The following is a 16,902-nucleotide window of genomic DNA, read 5'->3' on the forward strand; positions in this document are numbered from 1 at the left end:
TTGCTGTGTTAGCAGCTCATACTTCAGAGCAAGCGCAATTTTATCACAGTTTTTTTAATTTTAAAACAAGGCCTGGATTCTTTGATTTGAATTTAGTATTGATGTTACATCTACCAACAACAAAATTGAGTGCGAAAATTTAGCCAAGATAGCGCCAGGGGAGTGGTGTAGCCTGCTGAAGTGGTTGTAAACCTAAGACATGAAAAGTAAACAAAGCAGATCCTTCTATAGTGTGTACTTGCATCAATCCAGAGCACTGTGTGTGTTTTTAGTCTGATTCCTCTGCTATCTGCACGAGTCATTTCTGACAGGTTACGCCATCTCCAAGAGATTGCGGGGACAGGGAAGGCTTGCGATTGGCAGCCTTAGCTGTGCATGTTTCCTTATGAGACTGTGTAGAAGGTGTGTCCATTCCCTCCACTCTGGTCTTAGATTACACTCAGCTCTCTTCTCTGAACTGTGAAGAATGGCATCAGATTCCTCCAGCCACACAAACAATGGAGGACTCCCTCACCCCTGCTAGGACATTGTTTTCCTAAAGCAGCTCCCGCTGTTGTCAGAATACACTGATCAAGAAAAGTTTTCTAGCATATTTCTTCCACTTCTGTCAAGCAGGGATTGTCGCACACTGATCAAAATTCGCCCAGTCCCTGCTGTCCCAGCTGAAGTTCAATCAATGTATGGCAAGCTTAAGAAAGGAGAAGTTCACCTTTCAGGTTACACCCATATTCAGGGTGTAACATGTAGCCGCAAAGGCTGCCAGACCTTGTTGTCTTTCCCCACACGTCCGTTTTTTTAAAACATTTTGACAGCTGAGGGGGCTCTCAAAAATTTTTTTTTTTTTAATGCTGACGTGTGGGGCTCTGCCCACCCGGTTCACTCATTCACAGCACTCTGAATGAAAAACTACAAGTCTTTGCAGCTGTCGACTTGTCGTTTTCATTGAACTACCATGGCGCTGTGAGCGCTGTGGACGTTCATTAATTTTTCCTGTCAGCATGTATAGGCTTCCTCATTCAAGGTACGAGCAAGCAGATATGCTGACAGATCTGCTGATCGCTGGTGCAATGCTTTACAGGCTCCTGCAACAAAAATAAATAAATGCACGTTTTTTTACCTGCAAAAAAAATGCACATGTATTGTTTTTTGTAAAAAGGTGAACGTATCTTTTAAACAAACTATGGGGTTGATTTACTAAAACTGGAGTGTGCAATATCTGGTGCAGCTGTGCATAGAAACCAATCAGCTTCCAGGTTTTGTCAAATCTTAATAAACAAGCTGAAGATTGGCTACCATGCACAGCTGCACCAGATTTTGCACTCTCTAGTTTTAGTAAATCAACCCCTGTGCACTCTGGATTGCTGTGATAATGCCAGGTCTGCTGCTACAGTATGGCTAAATGTACACACAAATCAGTAACTCTCAGGATGCACAAAAGCTGCTTTATCTGCATACAAAGACATGTTCAAGCAGCCTCTTGTGTTATGGTCATCCTTTAACGGCACATCAGCATCCTACCATATTGACAGGTTCACTATTTCATTAGTTTGAAGGCAACTACACAAAAGAAATTTAAAAGTAGAAAACAAGTATGCAAAAGTAACTTCATAAAACAAATATGCCACTGATCTTAAAACATAAAAGGTATGTCAGCTTTTGTACTAATGTATACCAAAACCTATACACATAACTCACCAAATCCAAAACGGTAAGCAAAAAAAATACAAAAATATTAAAATTTCACGAATCACATTTAGTTGCGATTTACAACTAACTGCAAACAAACAAATCTACATGCTAGAAATAAAAACATAAAAAAAAAAAAAATAATAAATTCCTGACACCTGTTAGAAATGGTGATTTTGAATTCAGTCAGTACAGTATGTGCAAAATGTGTTTATGAGATCTCTAGGATTTCTTATGGGACACTTCAAATAGTACACAGCTTTGTCATAACCATCATTGCATCACAGCCTTACTATATTACAAATCCTATAACAGCAGATGTTTACTCCTTAACCACTTCAATACTGGCACTTTTACCCCCTTCCTTCCCAGGCCAATTTTTAGCTTTTAGCTCTGTCACACACTTTGAATGACAATTGCGTGGTCATGCAACACTGTATCTATATAAAATTATCTTTTTTTCACACAAATATAGATTTCTTTAGGTGGTATTTGATCACCACTGGGTTTTTTGCTAAGAAAAAAAACCAGAAATTTTTATGTTTTGCATATAAAATTTTGCAAATAACCTTTCTTCATTCATTTAGGCCAAACTGTATTCTGCTAAGATTCCTTGGTGAAAACAACCCAAATCAGTGTATATTATTTCGTCTGTAGGAGAGTTACTGATTCCATAAACTTTGGTGTATATATATATATCTGAAAAGCAATCAATCCTGATGTACTGACAGCTAATCTCATTTCTTGAGGCCTGAAAAGCCGGGACAGTACAAATATCAGCCAAATTACCCCTTTTTGGAAAGTAGACAGCTCAAGGTATTTAGTAAGAGGCATGGTGAGTAATTTGTCAAAATTTTTTGGAAAATTAAGAAATGTCAAAAAATGTCACAATTAGTTTTTTTTACATACTGTCATCAGTGCAGTACAGCGTCATTATATAACTGGTGTGGTGGAGATCAGGGTCAGTGACAGATTGCAATGCAGCTCAGCTGCGAATGTGGCACATTCCAGTAGGACATCATATGATGTTCACCCGAAACGACAAAGGTCCCACCTAGCTATCATTTGACAATAGGCTGGGCAGGGAGTGGTTAAAGTGGTTCTAAAGTCAGAACATGCATTTCCTGCATTACATCCCGACACTTGTGCATCCCCCCTCTCTAAACACTTACCCAACACCTCCACCAATCCAGCGCTGTACTGTCTGCTTTCACAAGACACGTCTGAATCAGTGGTAGCCATATTCTCCTGCTACGGTCAGTCAAATCTTGTAAATAGAGAGCAGGGGGTGTGGCTGAGCCATGCTGCTTTTGTCTATGGATGCACTTAGTTTTCTCGCTGAGGGGGCACTCATAAGAAGAAGGAAAGTACAGTGTCGGTGGGGGACTCCAGAAGAGGAGGAAAGGGGCTTGAGCAATACCAGCAGGACTTCCGGTCTGACGCCACTTCCTGCATTGTGGAATGCATGCTGGATCCCAGGAAACATTGGACAGTGGTGGTGTGTACTATACATTCGACTGGCTGGTTTATTGTGGTGTCAGTTTTACAGATGTTTTTAAATAGAGAAGTAGGTGATCTATGCCCTGGTTTGTGTCCTCTATGTTTCATGAGCCATAACGATATATTATAAGGATGACCGGCGCCATCCAGTGGAGCTCTTGAGCTGGTTGGAGAATTTTGGAAGAGATCTGTAGTTTTGACAAAAGCGTTGTTTTGACCTTTCTTTGGAATAAAAGGGGTCAAATCACTCTGGTGAGCAGCAATTTGTTTTTATAGGAAACTGTGGCAAGTATGTTGTGAAGTACTGAATATTACACACACCATTTACCTTCAGAAGTGTGACACTTCGAATGGACACGATTGGAGTGATTATCATGGACACCTTGGGGTTGATTTACTAAAACTGGAGAGTTCAAAATATGAAATCACTTCCCGAATTACTGGCATCTTAAAAGGCGCCAGTTTTAAAAAATAGAAAGTATTCAAAAACGCAGATTTTGACGTTTTGAATACTTTCAAGTGCACTGGAGGGGCTGGGGGTCTTTTAGACCCAATCCCTCCATAAAGAGTACCTGTCACCACCTATTACTGTCACAAGGGATGTTTACATTCCTTGTGACAGCAATAACAGTGATTAAAAAAAAAATTTTAAACGTACAGAATATCGGCAGACAATATCGGCTATTGGCCTGAGAGGTTGCTGAAATATCAGTATTGTATCGGCACCGAAAAAACAATATCAGTCGATCCCTACTGACTGGTTTCTATGCAGAGCTGCACCAAATTTTGCACTCAGTTCCAGTAAATCAACCGTGTCTGCACTATAAAGCCCTTTACGAAACATAATAAGCACCATTGTGATTTTGCACAGTTGGTTGGAATTCAAAGCACTTATGTGGAACACTGTTTGAATTGTTTTGAGAAAGTCTGAATGCTGGTCATACTCAAATGAATTTGGGATAAGGTGTGCCGACATCAAGTAGACCTAGCATCTAGACTGGGGGGGGGAATATTTTAGAATATATGATTTTAGGCAGAAGTATTTTATAGGCCATACTTTCTCATTTGGATTAAGAGTACATAAGATTTCATTGCACAACTGCACAGTTTGCACATTGATTTAGTTGGATTAGGAGTTTGGTATTTTTTTTTATTTTTGCGCACATCAATAATCAGGACCTAAATGAGAGGCATTTGAGGTAATTGGATGTAAATGGACAAATGTATGTTTACATCCGCTTGCCTATGGACCTAACATGGGTCTGTTAAGTCAGGAAGAAGAACAAACACAGATATCACAAACGTAACATCCGTACTGTTCAGGTGATTGGAATGGACACGGACCATATGGAAGGGGCCTAATGATTACAAAGAATTACTAAGTTATCTCTGATTGATAATATAAACCCTGGACAAGTGTTCAGTAAATCACTTCTTTATCTCTGAGTTTCCTGCCCATCAGCTCCTTCCTACTAAGAAACCCAATCTGTTGGCCCAATGCTGTTGGCTCAGGTCAACAGCACCAGTCTAGTTTGCTCAATTGCTGCACCCACTCTGCCGTGAGCGCACCTAACTTTCAGTCAGTGGGGTTTTCTTCCCAGGCAGTGTCACTGACACACCCCCCCATGCATGTATAGTGACAGCACTTGTCTAGAGTAAGAGACTGGTGTCCAGAGACAAGCACTGTGATGCAAAACTAAGGAGCGGTTCATTTTCTGCTGAGCAGTGTGGTCAAATAGTGCAGGGCAACATGCTAGTTCAGCATCCACACCATCCAAACAGGACTACATGATCAGAAAATGAAGGAAGATCTCTAAGTGCATCTCAGATAGCAGTAATAGCTCACAGGGGTCTTTTAACAGACTTTAACCAGGTATATGTTTGCAGACTTGTGCACTGGGTGAAATTTATGCTACATTTACATTTTCTCACCCTCTAAATACACCTCTATGTTAGGCAATGCACATAGAGGCATTTACAGGCTTATTAGGAGAAGCTTTTGGGCAAAAAAAAGCTTGAGGGGCCTAAATGTATGTAAACACGCCTAAATGTTAGGCGCGTTTAGCGCTTAAGCATTCATTTCAATTGCCAGAATAAATATTCTGGCCAATGGAATGAATGCCCAAATGCTTAATGCGCCTAAACGCATTGGCAAAATGCCGTTTTAGGTGCACTTTTTAAGGCGTTCAGAGGAGCTGGGCAAACAGCATGTATACCACAGCCTTTCTCAACTAGCTTTCAGAGAAACAACATTTCCTCCTGAAGTTGCTAGTAGTTCTGTGAGCAATAAGCAATGGAGAAAAGATCTCCAAGCAAAGCTGACCACTGCAAGGGCAATTTTCCACTGTTATACTGTATCAGTGTTGACCATTAACATTAACGCACACCACAATTTTCACGGTTGTTATTCATTATATTTTCAAAGGGTAACTCCATTTTCATGGGGAAAAAATAATATAGTACAGTAATACCTTGGATTACGAGCATAATTAGTTCCAGAAGAATGCTTTTAATCTGAAGCACTCGTATATTAAAGAGAGTTTTACCATAGGAAAATAATGGAAACTCAGATAATCCTTTCCACAGCCACTGTTTGTCTATGCAGTACCACATGTGGCCAGAGGTGCGGGGGCCCCAGAGACACTCGGAGAGTCTTGGAGACCACTCGGGAACAGAGTGTTTCCGAGTATCTCTGAATGTCACCGGCGCCCCCGCACCTCTGGTCAAATGCAGTTAATCCCTTGCAACAAAAATTTCATTTTTGGTATGATATTTTCCAGTAGGAAATTACATCTAAAAGGATGCAGATCCAGCAGCTTTCCTCAGAGCCCTGCAGCTACAGCAGCTGATTGATAATTATGAAACCACTCCCATTAGACTCACTTAGCACAGAGGCACTGAGGAGCAAACTGATTTCTTCAGAATAAAGAAGGTAGGAATCTGCAACAAAGTTTGTTAAAATCCTCGCACCGTACATAGATCACCCAGAGGGGAATGTTTTTTTCTCAACAAAAAGCGGAGTCACGCTTTAAGTTAGGTTTATTACTGAAAATAAATTTTGTTGTATATACCAGGTGGATGTTAAAGCAGATCTATGATCAAAATGTAAAATCATATATTAATTGCCACACTTCTATTAATATAAATGTGAACCATCTTGAAGTTTGTAAACTTACTTTGTGACACCCCTACACATTTACATCCTTGAATTCATTAACAGGTATTGCTATGCCCTGTGGGTAGCACTGCTGTGACACAGAATTTACAGAGCCTGCCTTCTGAACTACAAATGTGCTAAAAGGAGAAGTTTCACATGGCAGAGTCCCTACAGGAATCACTGCTTGAAAGCAAAAAGGTACCATGGGATACTGTATGGAGCCCTTAGAAATAGAAAGTAAACAGCACAGGAAAAGCTGCAAAGCATGCTGGGAATCCAGGAAACTGTGGAAGGAGATAGCCAGCAGAAAATCACAACATGAATGGAGATTTTGCAAGCAAGTTAATGTTGGTTTGTCAAAAATAACTAGTGTTTGTATTATTATTACAATGCTGAGGTTATAAAGGTAAAGTGTATGCTGCGACCACAGATTTCCTTTAACCACTTGCCTACTGGGCACTTAAACCCCCTTCCTGCCCAGACCAATTTTCAGCTTTTGGTGCTCTCCCAATTTTAATGACAATTACTCAGTCATGTAATACTGTACCCAAATTTATTTTTTTGACATTTTTTTTATACAAATAGAGCTTTCTTTTGGTAGTATTTGATCACCTCTGGGTTTTTTATTTTTTGCGCTATAAATGAAAAAAAGACCGAAAATTTTGAAAAAAAAAAACAAATTTTTCTTAGTTTCTGTGATAACATTTTGCAAATTAATAATTTTTCTTCATAAATTTTGGCCACAATTTATACTGCTACATATCTTTGTTGAAAATAACCCAAATTAGTGGATATTATTTGGTCTGTGTGAAAGTTAGAGAGACTACAAGCTGTGGTGCAAATCATAAAAAATTGATTACACCTGATGTACTGACAGCATCTCATTCCTTGCGACCCAAACAAGCCAGCAAAGTACAAATATCCCCCAAATGACCCCTTTTTTGAAAATAGACATTCTAAGGTATTTAGTAAGATGCATGGTGAGGTTTTTGATGTTGTCATTTTTTCCCACAATTCTTTGCAAAATTAAGATTTTTTTTTTTCTCACAAAATTGTCATTGTAATAGGTTATTTCTCTCACATGGCATGTGTATACCACAAATGATGCCCCAAAATACATTCTGCTACTCCTCCTGAGTATGGTGATACCACGTGTGGCACTTTTTCACAGCCTAGCCACATAGAGAGGCCCAACATGCAGGGAGCAACTTCAAGTGTTTTAGAAGCATAAATTGCACATCTAACTTGTTGACTACCTAGTACACTTTTGAATACCCTGGAGCACCAGGACAATGACACGTGGCACTGATGACAGATGGCACTAATACGTGGCACGTGACACTGATGACAGATGGCACTAATACATGGCACTGATGACAGATGGCACTAATATGTGGCACTGATGACAGGTGACACTGATGACAGATGGCACTGATACGTGGCATTGGGGACAGGTGTCAGTAACAGGTGGCACTGGAGACAGGTGGCACTGACAGGTACTGTGGGCACTGTGTTTTATTTAGTGTTCACTCATGCTGCAGCACAGAAGCTCTCCCTCCTCTCAGTGTGAGGAGGGAGAGCCGGCAATGAGAGATGATCTCATATGTTTACATTTGCGATCATCTCTCAGTGGACACGCCGATCGAGTGCTAAATGGCCGCTGTGATTGGCCATTTAGCGCAATCTGTGATTGGCTGTATCCAAGGGACACAGCCAACACAGATTTTCCCTGATGCACGCCCGTGGCGGCGCGCGGGGAACCAGTAAATGGGGGACGTCCAGGGACGCCCTCCTGGCAATTAAGCGCCGCGCTGTAGCCGTCTTTCTGCTATAGCGCGGGCACGGAGTGGTTAAACAATGATCTGGTGTAGGTGTTATTTACTATGTACAAATGACTGAAAATGCAAATTAACTGAGCTGTAATCAGATTTGACAGGAGCAAAAAAGTTTAGAAAGGCTCATCTATATTCACATCTGACATCACTTGGTGCTGTACTAAGAAAATTGTGAACACAAAAAACTGCCCTATTACCAAAGTATAATACAGTATTTGCATTAATTAGCACACCAGAAAAGAACACATTTTCATGCAGTGCTAACAACATTCCTACACCACAACAAAATGCAAGGGGTTATATAACAAAAAAGTAGGAGGTTTTGTGTTTTTACATGCTTCCAAAAACACATGAAAAAGCAGGTCATACAAACTAATATGATCAATGTTTTTCTTTTTGCATTTTTTATTTCACTGTGCTAAAAAGAGCCCAAAAGTGCTAAAACATTAAGGGGTTGATTTACTAAAGGCAAACAGTCTGTGCACTGCCAGTGCTGTTGCGCTAGATCTGGGAGGAAGCTCTGAAATGAGGGAAAAAGCTCTACTGATTTATATCATCCAAATCATGTGCAAGCAAAAATGCTGTTTTTTAATTTTCCTTGCGTGTTCCCCACTCAGATCTAGAGCAAGTATTGCCTGTAGTAAATCAAGCTCCATGTCTTAATTGGCCATGCAGTTCAGATAATTAAAGCAGTATTAAACCTTAAAACAAAAAGATTAATATATTGAAACTTATTTATTATTAGATATGGGGGCTGCATTAAAGTGATATAAAAGTCCCTATTATTTAAAAAAAAAAAAAAAAAGAAGGTTAAGAAAACAAACATGTCATACCATACCTGTTCTGTGTAATGGTTTTGCACAGAGCAGCCCAGATCCTCCTCTTCTCGGGTCCCCTGCTAGCGCTCCTGGCTCCTCCCTCCTGCCGAGTACCCCCAGAGTAAGAAGCTTGCAATGGCGACTCCTGAGCTGTGGCTCTGTGTGTCCATTCACACACACAGCCGCAGCTCCTCTCTCTCCTGATTGGCAACAGCGGGAGCCATTGGCTCAGCCAATGAGGAGGCAGAATCCCCAGTGAGCCGGGGCACTTGCGCACATCGCTGGATCGAGATGGGGCTCAGGTAAGTATTATGGGGGCTGGGGGGGGGGGGGGGAGGGGGGATGCTGAACAAAGAAGGTTTTTTACCTTCATGCATTCTATTGAGCCTTAAGAACCACTTTAATCTTTGGGGGGTTTTTTTCCGGCTTTTTTCCCCTCTATTTTCACCTGGCGATCTGGACCTAGTAACACATCTCCAGTATTGGAGTGTCCACACTCTGGAGGAGGGAGCAACAGAGACATCTTTGGACATCATGGAAGAGATTGATTAGGGGTGGATGGCGCTACCTTATCTGGGTATCTTGACTTATAATTTAATGAACCTCAAAAGGAACCAGGTACTGTATAATAATAATAAATGCACCCCTTTATCCCACATTAGGTAGTGGGTCTAGATGTCCCCTGTTACCTGAGTGGACTGTGCTAGCAAATCAGTCTCATACCTATATACAGGTGTACACCATGTGATTAATCAACACAAATTAATTAAGTGACAATTGATAAAAAAATCAATAGTGGCAACCAAACAAACCAAAAATAAAGTTAAAGTTAAATAAAATACCACGGTACGAACTTATATTAATCCCCAAATGTGTCCAAATGTGCTTATAAGCAAAAATGTGAATATGAATAGTCCCAACATTAGACATATAGTGCAGGATTGCTCATTAGATAATATAAAACTGATGGAAAAATAATGGAAATTGGTGAACAACTTAGTGGAAAAAAAAAAAAAAAAAAAAAAAATAATTTTTTTGATGAAAAAAATATATATAGTGTAAAAAGTGAAATAAAGTCCAATAACAGAAAGTAAAAACGTTTGTAATCGGTGACTTTCGTGAAACCAGCTGATCAAATCCAGTGACTTGCGGTGCTCCCCCTCAAAGATCCCCACTCACCAGCTCCCTGCACCCCTGCAGGGGTAGTAGGCATGTAATAGTAGGCAGCAATAAGATGTGTATGGGTCATCAGGGTCCACCGCTCCAGCTGTAAGGTATCCTTCAGTGTATCCTCAGAGAAGAAACAGGGCTCCATAGTGTGATACTTTTTTTTAAAAAGTTTTTTTATTTATCACAACAGTACAAAAATAAAAATAAACCAGGTGAATAAAAGTTCAAAAACCAAGCCAAACAGTCACACAGCGTGTAAGCTGTTTCGTATGGAGAGTGCAGGCCGTCTAGAACCGTCAGCTGCGCGGCATGCGCCTCAGCTGCGTTCCACACTCTCCTACTTCCGCGTGTGACGTCAGTGCGTAGCTCCGCCTTACGCGTTTCGTCATCGACGTTATCTTTGGACATCAGCATTGTAGAGCTGCACGATTCTGGCTAAAATGAGAATCACGATTTTTTTGCTTAGAAGATAGATCACGATTCTCGCGGTGTAACTCTCCCCTCAAGCTGATACATCTGCGGCACAGCTTGTTCTGTGAAAAACAGACTTACTAGCAGGATCACCAGGTAAAAATAAAAGAAAGAAAGCCTAAAAAAGAGAAATCTAGTTCAGCCATCACATCTAAGAATTGATGAGCTGCAATATAATAAATGTTTGCTTTTGGGTTTATAATTGTTTTAACTAAGCGTCCAGCTTAGCAGAGTGAAAGAGAAACAGGCACATGGTCTGCACCTAATTAAAGTGGTAGTAAACTGTCTTTTGTAAAAAGCCGCTGACAGGCAGGGTTTTATAACAGAAGAGACCCTAGGGGTCACTTCGGTCATAAATGACCCCAATGCCTGTCAGTGGAAAATGCGACGCGGCTCTGCGTGCCACTGCAAAGTGACACCCATGCGGAAATGACATCACCGCAGCCCGACCATCCAAGTGGCTGAAGATTTGAAACCCGGAAGGAGGAACGAGTTAACGTGGAAGTGCCGTTGATCAGAGAGAGCTGTGACAGCCCAATACTGGACGACTCCATCTGTAGGCAACCTGCAGGGGGGCACTTTTTTAGTCTCTTAATGAGACTTTACTACCACTTTAACAATAGGAAAACTGTACTTTATACAGTTACAATAAGGGTTAACCGATAACGTTTTTTCAGGGCCGATACCGATTTTTCAGCTGCCTTTCAGGCCGATATTCTATACATCACTGTCACCTGCCACCAGATGCAGCATGTCACTTGCCACCCAGATGCACCGTGTCACTTGCCACTTTCCCCTGCCACCCAGATGCAGCTTGTCACTACCTACACTACTTCTGGCAGTCTCTACTAAGTGGCGTCCGAGCAGGTAAACTTCCACATGCGGGCGGTGAGAGGTGACCTAACTATCTCTCTGCGACCCCTACTTTTCAATATATAAAAAACTGCTGCACATCCCCTAAAGTTTCAACCTGGCACAGAGGATGTGAACCATCTGGAACGCTGGTGCAATGTTCAGGCTCTGCAGACAATTCATCCAGCTTTGGGTCAGTACCAACATACAGACCTCCAGTTACGGGGATGGAGGAAGTACCAATAGACTACAAGTTCAGTGACATCAAAGCCCTTGTGCTCCATTGAGATTTACAAGTCCTTCTGCCACAGAGGTAGCCTCCCCCTTCAAACATCTGGGAAGAGCCACCAAAACAACTGCGCCAAAATAAAAATCAAACAGAAGCCTAAAGAAAAGAACCCTGTAATACAGATAAGTGGTGGGGGGGGGGGGGGGGGGGGTAGGGATGGGGGGCTGGGAAATGGCACCATGCTACACCCTAAATATGGTGCAACATATAACATGCAGTGCATTACCCTTTAAAGCAGAGTTCCAGTCAAAAGTGGAAGTTCCGCTTTAAGGCCTCCTCCCCGGCTCCTGTTTGTGAAACGGAGAAGTGTTCCAGTGTTGTGTCAAGAAGTGCCCGCTATCGAGAAGTGCCCAGGATGAACTGCGCATGCGCCACACACGCGCCGTGCGAAACAGCACAACAGCTGATTTTACGATTAGCTGTTGTGACGGTGAGATGGCGCCTGCGCACAAAAGCCAACGGAAGACTTTTTTCTGTCAGATTGTGCCCCGCGCTGAGTTCATGTTGGCGAGGGGCGGATTTCTTAATATTGTGGGCGGATTTATAAATGAAGGGCAGTTGGGGGCCAGTGCTGCAAAACAAAACTTTTTATGCTAAATACGTCCTGCAAACCCGCCCATCAGTTCCCGCGAGCCTCCAGAAAGAATAGCATAAAAAGTTTTGTTTTGCAGCACTGACCATCATTTATAAATCCGCCCAACATGAACTCGCTACGGGACACAATCTGACAGAAAAAAATTCTTCTGTGGGCTATTGTGCGCAGGCGCTGTCTCAACAGCTGATCATAAAATTTAGCTGTTGTGCTGTTGCGTATGGCGCATGCGCCGTTTGTCCCGGGCACTTCGACAAAACACTGGTCACCTTAGGTGATCGAAAGCGGAAATTCTCCCTCCCAAAGTCTTCTGGGACATATGACAGGTCCTAGAAGACTTCGGGACCAGTTGCAGAGCGCAGCACCTCTTGCACATGCGCAGTGGGCACCAGGCTACGAAGCCTCAAGCTGTCACAGCCGGATGCCCATAGTAGAGATGCCAAAGGGAGGACACCAAGAGAACACAGCACGTGTGAGTGCACCGCTGGATCGTGGGACAGGTGAGTGGCTGTTAAAAGTCAACAGCTATACTTTTTGTAGCTGCTGACTCTAAAAAAAAAATTTATATATATATATATATATATATATATATATATATATATATATATATATATATATATATATATATATATGACTGGAACTCCACTTTGGGTTAATTTATACATCCTGATGAACCTGGTGGGTTTATTTAAAACTTTACTGCTCTACGTCTTGCAGAACTTCAATTCCAGCACAAGTGCTATTTTTTTTTTCTTTTAACCTAACAAAGTATACACCACTTTCAGGGATTCCACCATGATCTAAAAAGAGGCAACTGAATAATGGGAACCCCATCCATAGCATTACACAATGTAGAGTGTAAGTATAATAATATCTAGACAGGTACTTTGCTCGGTTAGTAAATCTTATAAAAGAACCTGCCTGCATTACAGTTCTACACAAAAGCACAGCAAATTTTTGAACTTATGAAATGTAAAATAGGGAGTCTCAGCATCAAAAAGCAATGCAAATGAATACTAACATTCTACTAAAATATAAACATTTCTAAAAGAAGGTAAACAAGGTTGACGTCTTACAAAACGAAGGCCTCTCTAACATTGCCCACCCAAAGCATACCATACAGCCGTATGTTTACGTGCTGCAGCTGCAACGTTTTGTGCTTCAGCAAATTTCAAATGGTAGGTTGAGATGACAGGTGGCACCATCTGAAGCCACCCTGCAAACACCAAACACTTGGCTCATGATTGCTGTACATTAGTCTCAATGAAAACTGCCATTCAATCGTTTTTTAGAGAGTGAGCAAATATGAATTAAGCCTTTGACTGGTCATGGTAAACCCGCATGCCAACTACTGGAATTCACAGAAAAACAAAATATAGTGGTAACTGAATGGTGCAAATTACTTCAGTTAGACCCTGGATTTCACCTGGTTCACCGTGGCATACAATAGATGAAGCGTCAAAACTGCACATTGTGGAGTTTGCCTTACAGCGAAACACACAACGTACACACACACACACACACACACGCGCAACATCCACACACCGAGACACACAGCATACACAGACACCGAGACACACAGCATACACAGACACCGAGACACACAGCATACACAGACACCGAGACACACACACACACAGCATACACAGACACACAGCATACACAGACACCGAGACACACAGCATACACAGACACCGAGACACACAGCATACACAGACACCGAGACACACAGCATACACAGACACCGAGACACACAGCATACACAGACACCGAGACACACAGCATACACAGACACCGAGACACACAGCATACACAGACACCGAGACACACAGCATACACAGACACCGAGACACACAGCATACACAGACACCGAGACACACAGCATACAGACACCAAGACACACAGCATACAGACACCAAGACACACAGCATACACAGACACCGAGACACACAGCATACAGACACCAAGACACACAGCATACAGACACCAAGACACACAGCATACAGACACCAAGACACACGGATTTTACTAGTCAGTGAAAAGTAGCAGCGCTTGACGCTTTTTTTTTTTTTTTTAAACATGAAAAGGCAAAGATGATAGGATTTCGTCACAGGCTACTTTTATGCCTGTATAAACGAAATAGTACAATATATAAATGTCACCCATGTGATTTTCAGAATTAGGAACCTGTGTGGGAGCTCAAAGAAGAAGAGTCACACTCAGCACAAAGATTAAGCCCAAACTCAAGCCAAAATGTTATTTTTTGTTTTGGGTAGAGTGGAAAAAAGACCTTCAAAAAGGGGAGAGCTATCCAATGGGAGCAGAGATTAGTTAAGTCAGATTTATATTTCTTTATGGCGTGTCAAAAAAAAAATAATAATAATAGCAATAAAACCCAAGGGATATGCAAAATCTTCCCTACTGTGTGCAAATGGTAAACATATTTGGCTGAAGTCAAGATTTAATGCTTTGAAAAAAGAAGGGAGAAAACTGCAAACAAAATACCTAACATGTTACATATTAAATTGCCATTAGAGCTCAATGCTTACCACTGATATTAAGGTCATAATCGCCAGCAGTAATCACATTTGGTACCAAACTTTCAGCAGGTTGGCTGGATGAGACAACATCATTGAGAAGTTTGCGGATCCCTGCTTGTAAAGGTGCTTGAGTAACGATGTTGTTGACAGTAATTTTTAGGTTTTTTATGACATGAAGCTGATTGTTGGGATCCCGCATATGAACTGAAAAAGAAAAATAGCCCTTTAATACTTTACACAGCATTGAAAAGTACAGGAGTAGAATCACATTTACTATACAGTGGAAGTAATCCAAAACCATGGGGATAGCACAGAAGAAACACTGGCTAATAAAGAACAAAAAATACCCTCCAGTGGCAGGGGACTTTATAGGCACATCGGACAAAGATTCTCCAGAGACACATGTATAAAAAAAAATGAATTTTATTAAAACACCAGGATAAATAATGTATCTAATGAAGATATAAGTGATTAAAAGAATGGCTTATACACATGTTGGCCGCACAGGAAATTGCTACTGAGAACCTTAAATATGGATGTTTCATTGTATATTTTATCCATAGGGGGCTGTGTGGGCCCTTCTGTGATGGCCTCCGGACCGCCTGCAGCGTTTGCGACTACAGTGGATATAAAAAGTCTACACACCCCTGCTAAAATGTCAGGTTTCTGTGGGGTAAAAAAAAATGAGACAAAGATAAATAATTTCAGAACTTTTTCCACCTTTAATGTGACCTATAAACTGTACCACTCAGTTGAACAACAAACTGAAATCTTTTAGGTGGAGGGAAGTACAAAGAAAAAAATAAAATAATATGGTTGCATATGTGTGCACACCCTTAAAATACTTTGTTGAAGCACCTTTTGATTTTATTACACCTTTTGATTTTTATTACAGCACTGTCTTTTTTGGGTATGAGTCTATCAGCATGGCACATCTTGACTTGGCAATATTTGCCCACTCATCTTTGCAAAAACACTCCAAATCTGTCAGATTGAGAGGGCATCTCCTGTGCACAGCCCTCTTCAGATCACCCCACAGATTTTCAATCGGATTCTGGGCTCTGGCTGGACCATTCCAAAACTTTAATCCTCTTTTGGTGAAGCCATTCCTATGCTGATTTTGATGTATGCTTTGCGTTGTTGTCATGCTGAAAAATTAAGTTCCTCTTCATGTTCAGCTCTCTAGCAGAAGCCTGAAGGTTTTGTGCCAATATTGACTGGTACTTGGAACTGTTCATAATTCCCTCTACCTTGACTAAGGCCCCTGTTCCAGCTGAAGAACAACATCCCCAAAGCATGATGCTGCCACCACGCTTCACAGTGGGTATGTTGTTTTTTTGGTGATGTGCAGTGTTGTTTTGAGCCAATCATTTCTTTCGGAATTATGGTCAAAAAGTTCAACTTTGGTTTAATCAGACCATAACACATTTTCCCACATGCTTTTGGGAGACTTCAGATGTGTTTTTGCAAAATTTAGCCGAGCTTGGATGGTTTTATTCGTAAGAAAAGGCTTCCGTCTTACCAATCTACCCCATAGCCCAGACATATGAAGAATACGGGAGATTGTTGTCACATGTACCACTCAGCCAGTACTTGCCAGAATTTTCCTGCAGCTCCTTTAATGTTGCTGTAGGCCTCTTGGCAGCCTCCCTGACCAGTTTTCTTCCCATCAATTTTGGAGGGACATCCAGTTCTTGGTAATGTCACTGTTGTGCCATATGTTCTCCACTTGATGATGACCGTCTTCACTGTGTTCCATGGCATATCTAATACCTTGGAAATTCTTTTGTACCCTTCTCCTGACTGATACCTTTTAACAATGAGATCCAGTTGATACTTTGGAAGCTCTCCACGGACCATGGCTTTTGCTGTAGGATGCGACCAAGAAAATGTCAGGAAAGACCTAGTAGAACAGCTGAACTTTATTTGGGGTTAATCAGAGGCAATTTAAATGATGACAGGTGTTTACTGCGTTTGAATGCGATTGCTTAA

The 16,902-nt window shown here is 41.4% G+C and overlaps 1 protein-coding gene across 2 annotated transcripts in view; it reads right to left on the reverse strand.

Annotated features, from left to right (window-relative positions):
* Positions 1–16,902, reverse strand: part of TRAPPC8 (trafficking protein particle complex subunit 8) — a 156,204-nt gene that overhangs the window by 129,446 nt on the left and 9,856 nt on the right. For both annotated transcript variants that reach the window (XM_073631521.1, XM_073631519.1), the window contains exon 2: positions 14,920–15,114. In XM_073631521.1, coding sequence (XP_073487622.1) covers positions 14,920–15,114 — 195 coding nt within the window. The remainder of the gene's footprint in view (positions 1–14,919; positions 15,115–16,902) is intronic.

Source organism: Aquarana catesbeiana, linkage group LG05 (assembly GCF_042186555.1).
Source record: "Aquarana catesbeiana isolate 2022-GZ linkage group LG05, ASM4218655v1, whole genome shotgun sequence".
Lineage (NCBI taxonomy): Eukaryota > Metazoa > Chordata > Amphibia > Anura > Ranidae > Aquarana > Aquarana catesbeiana.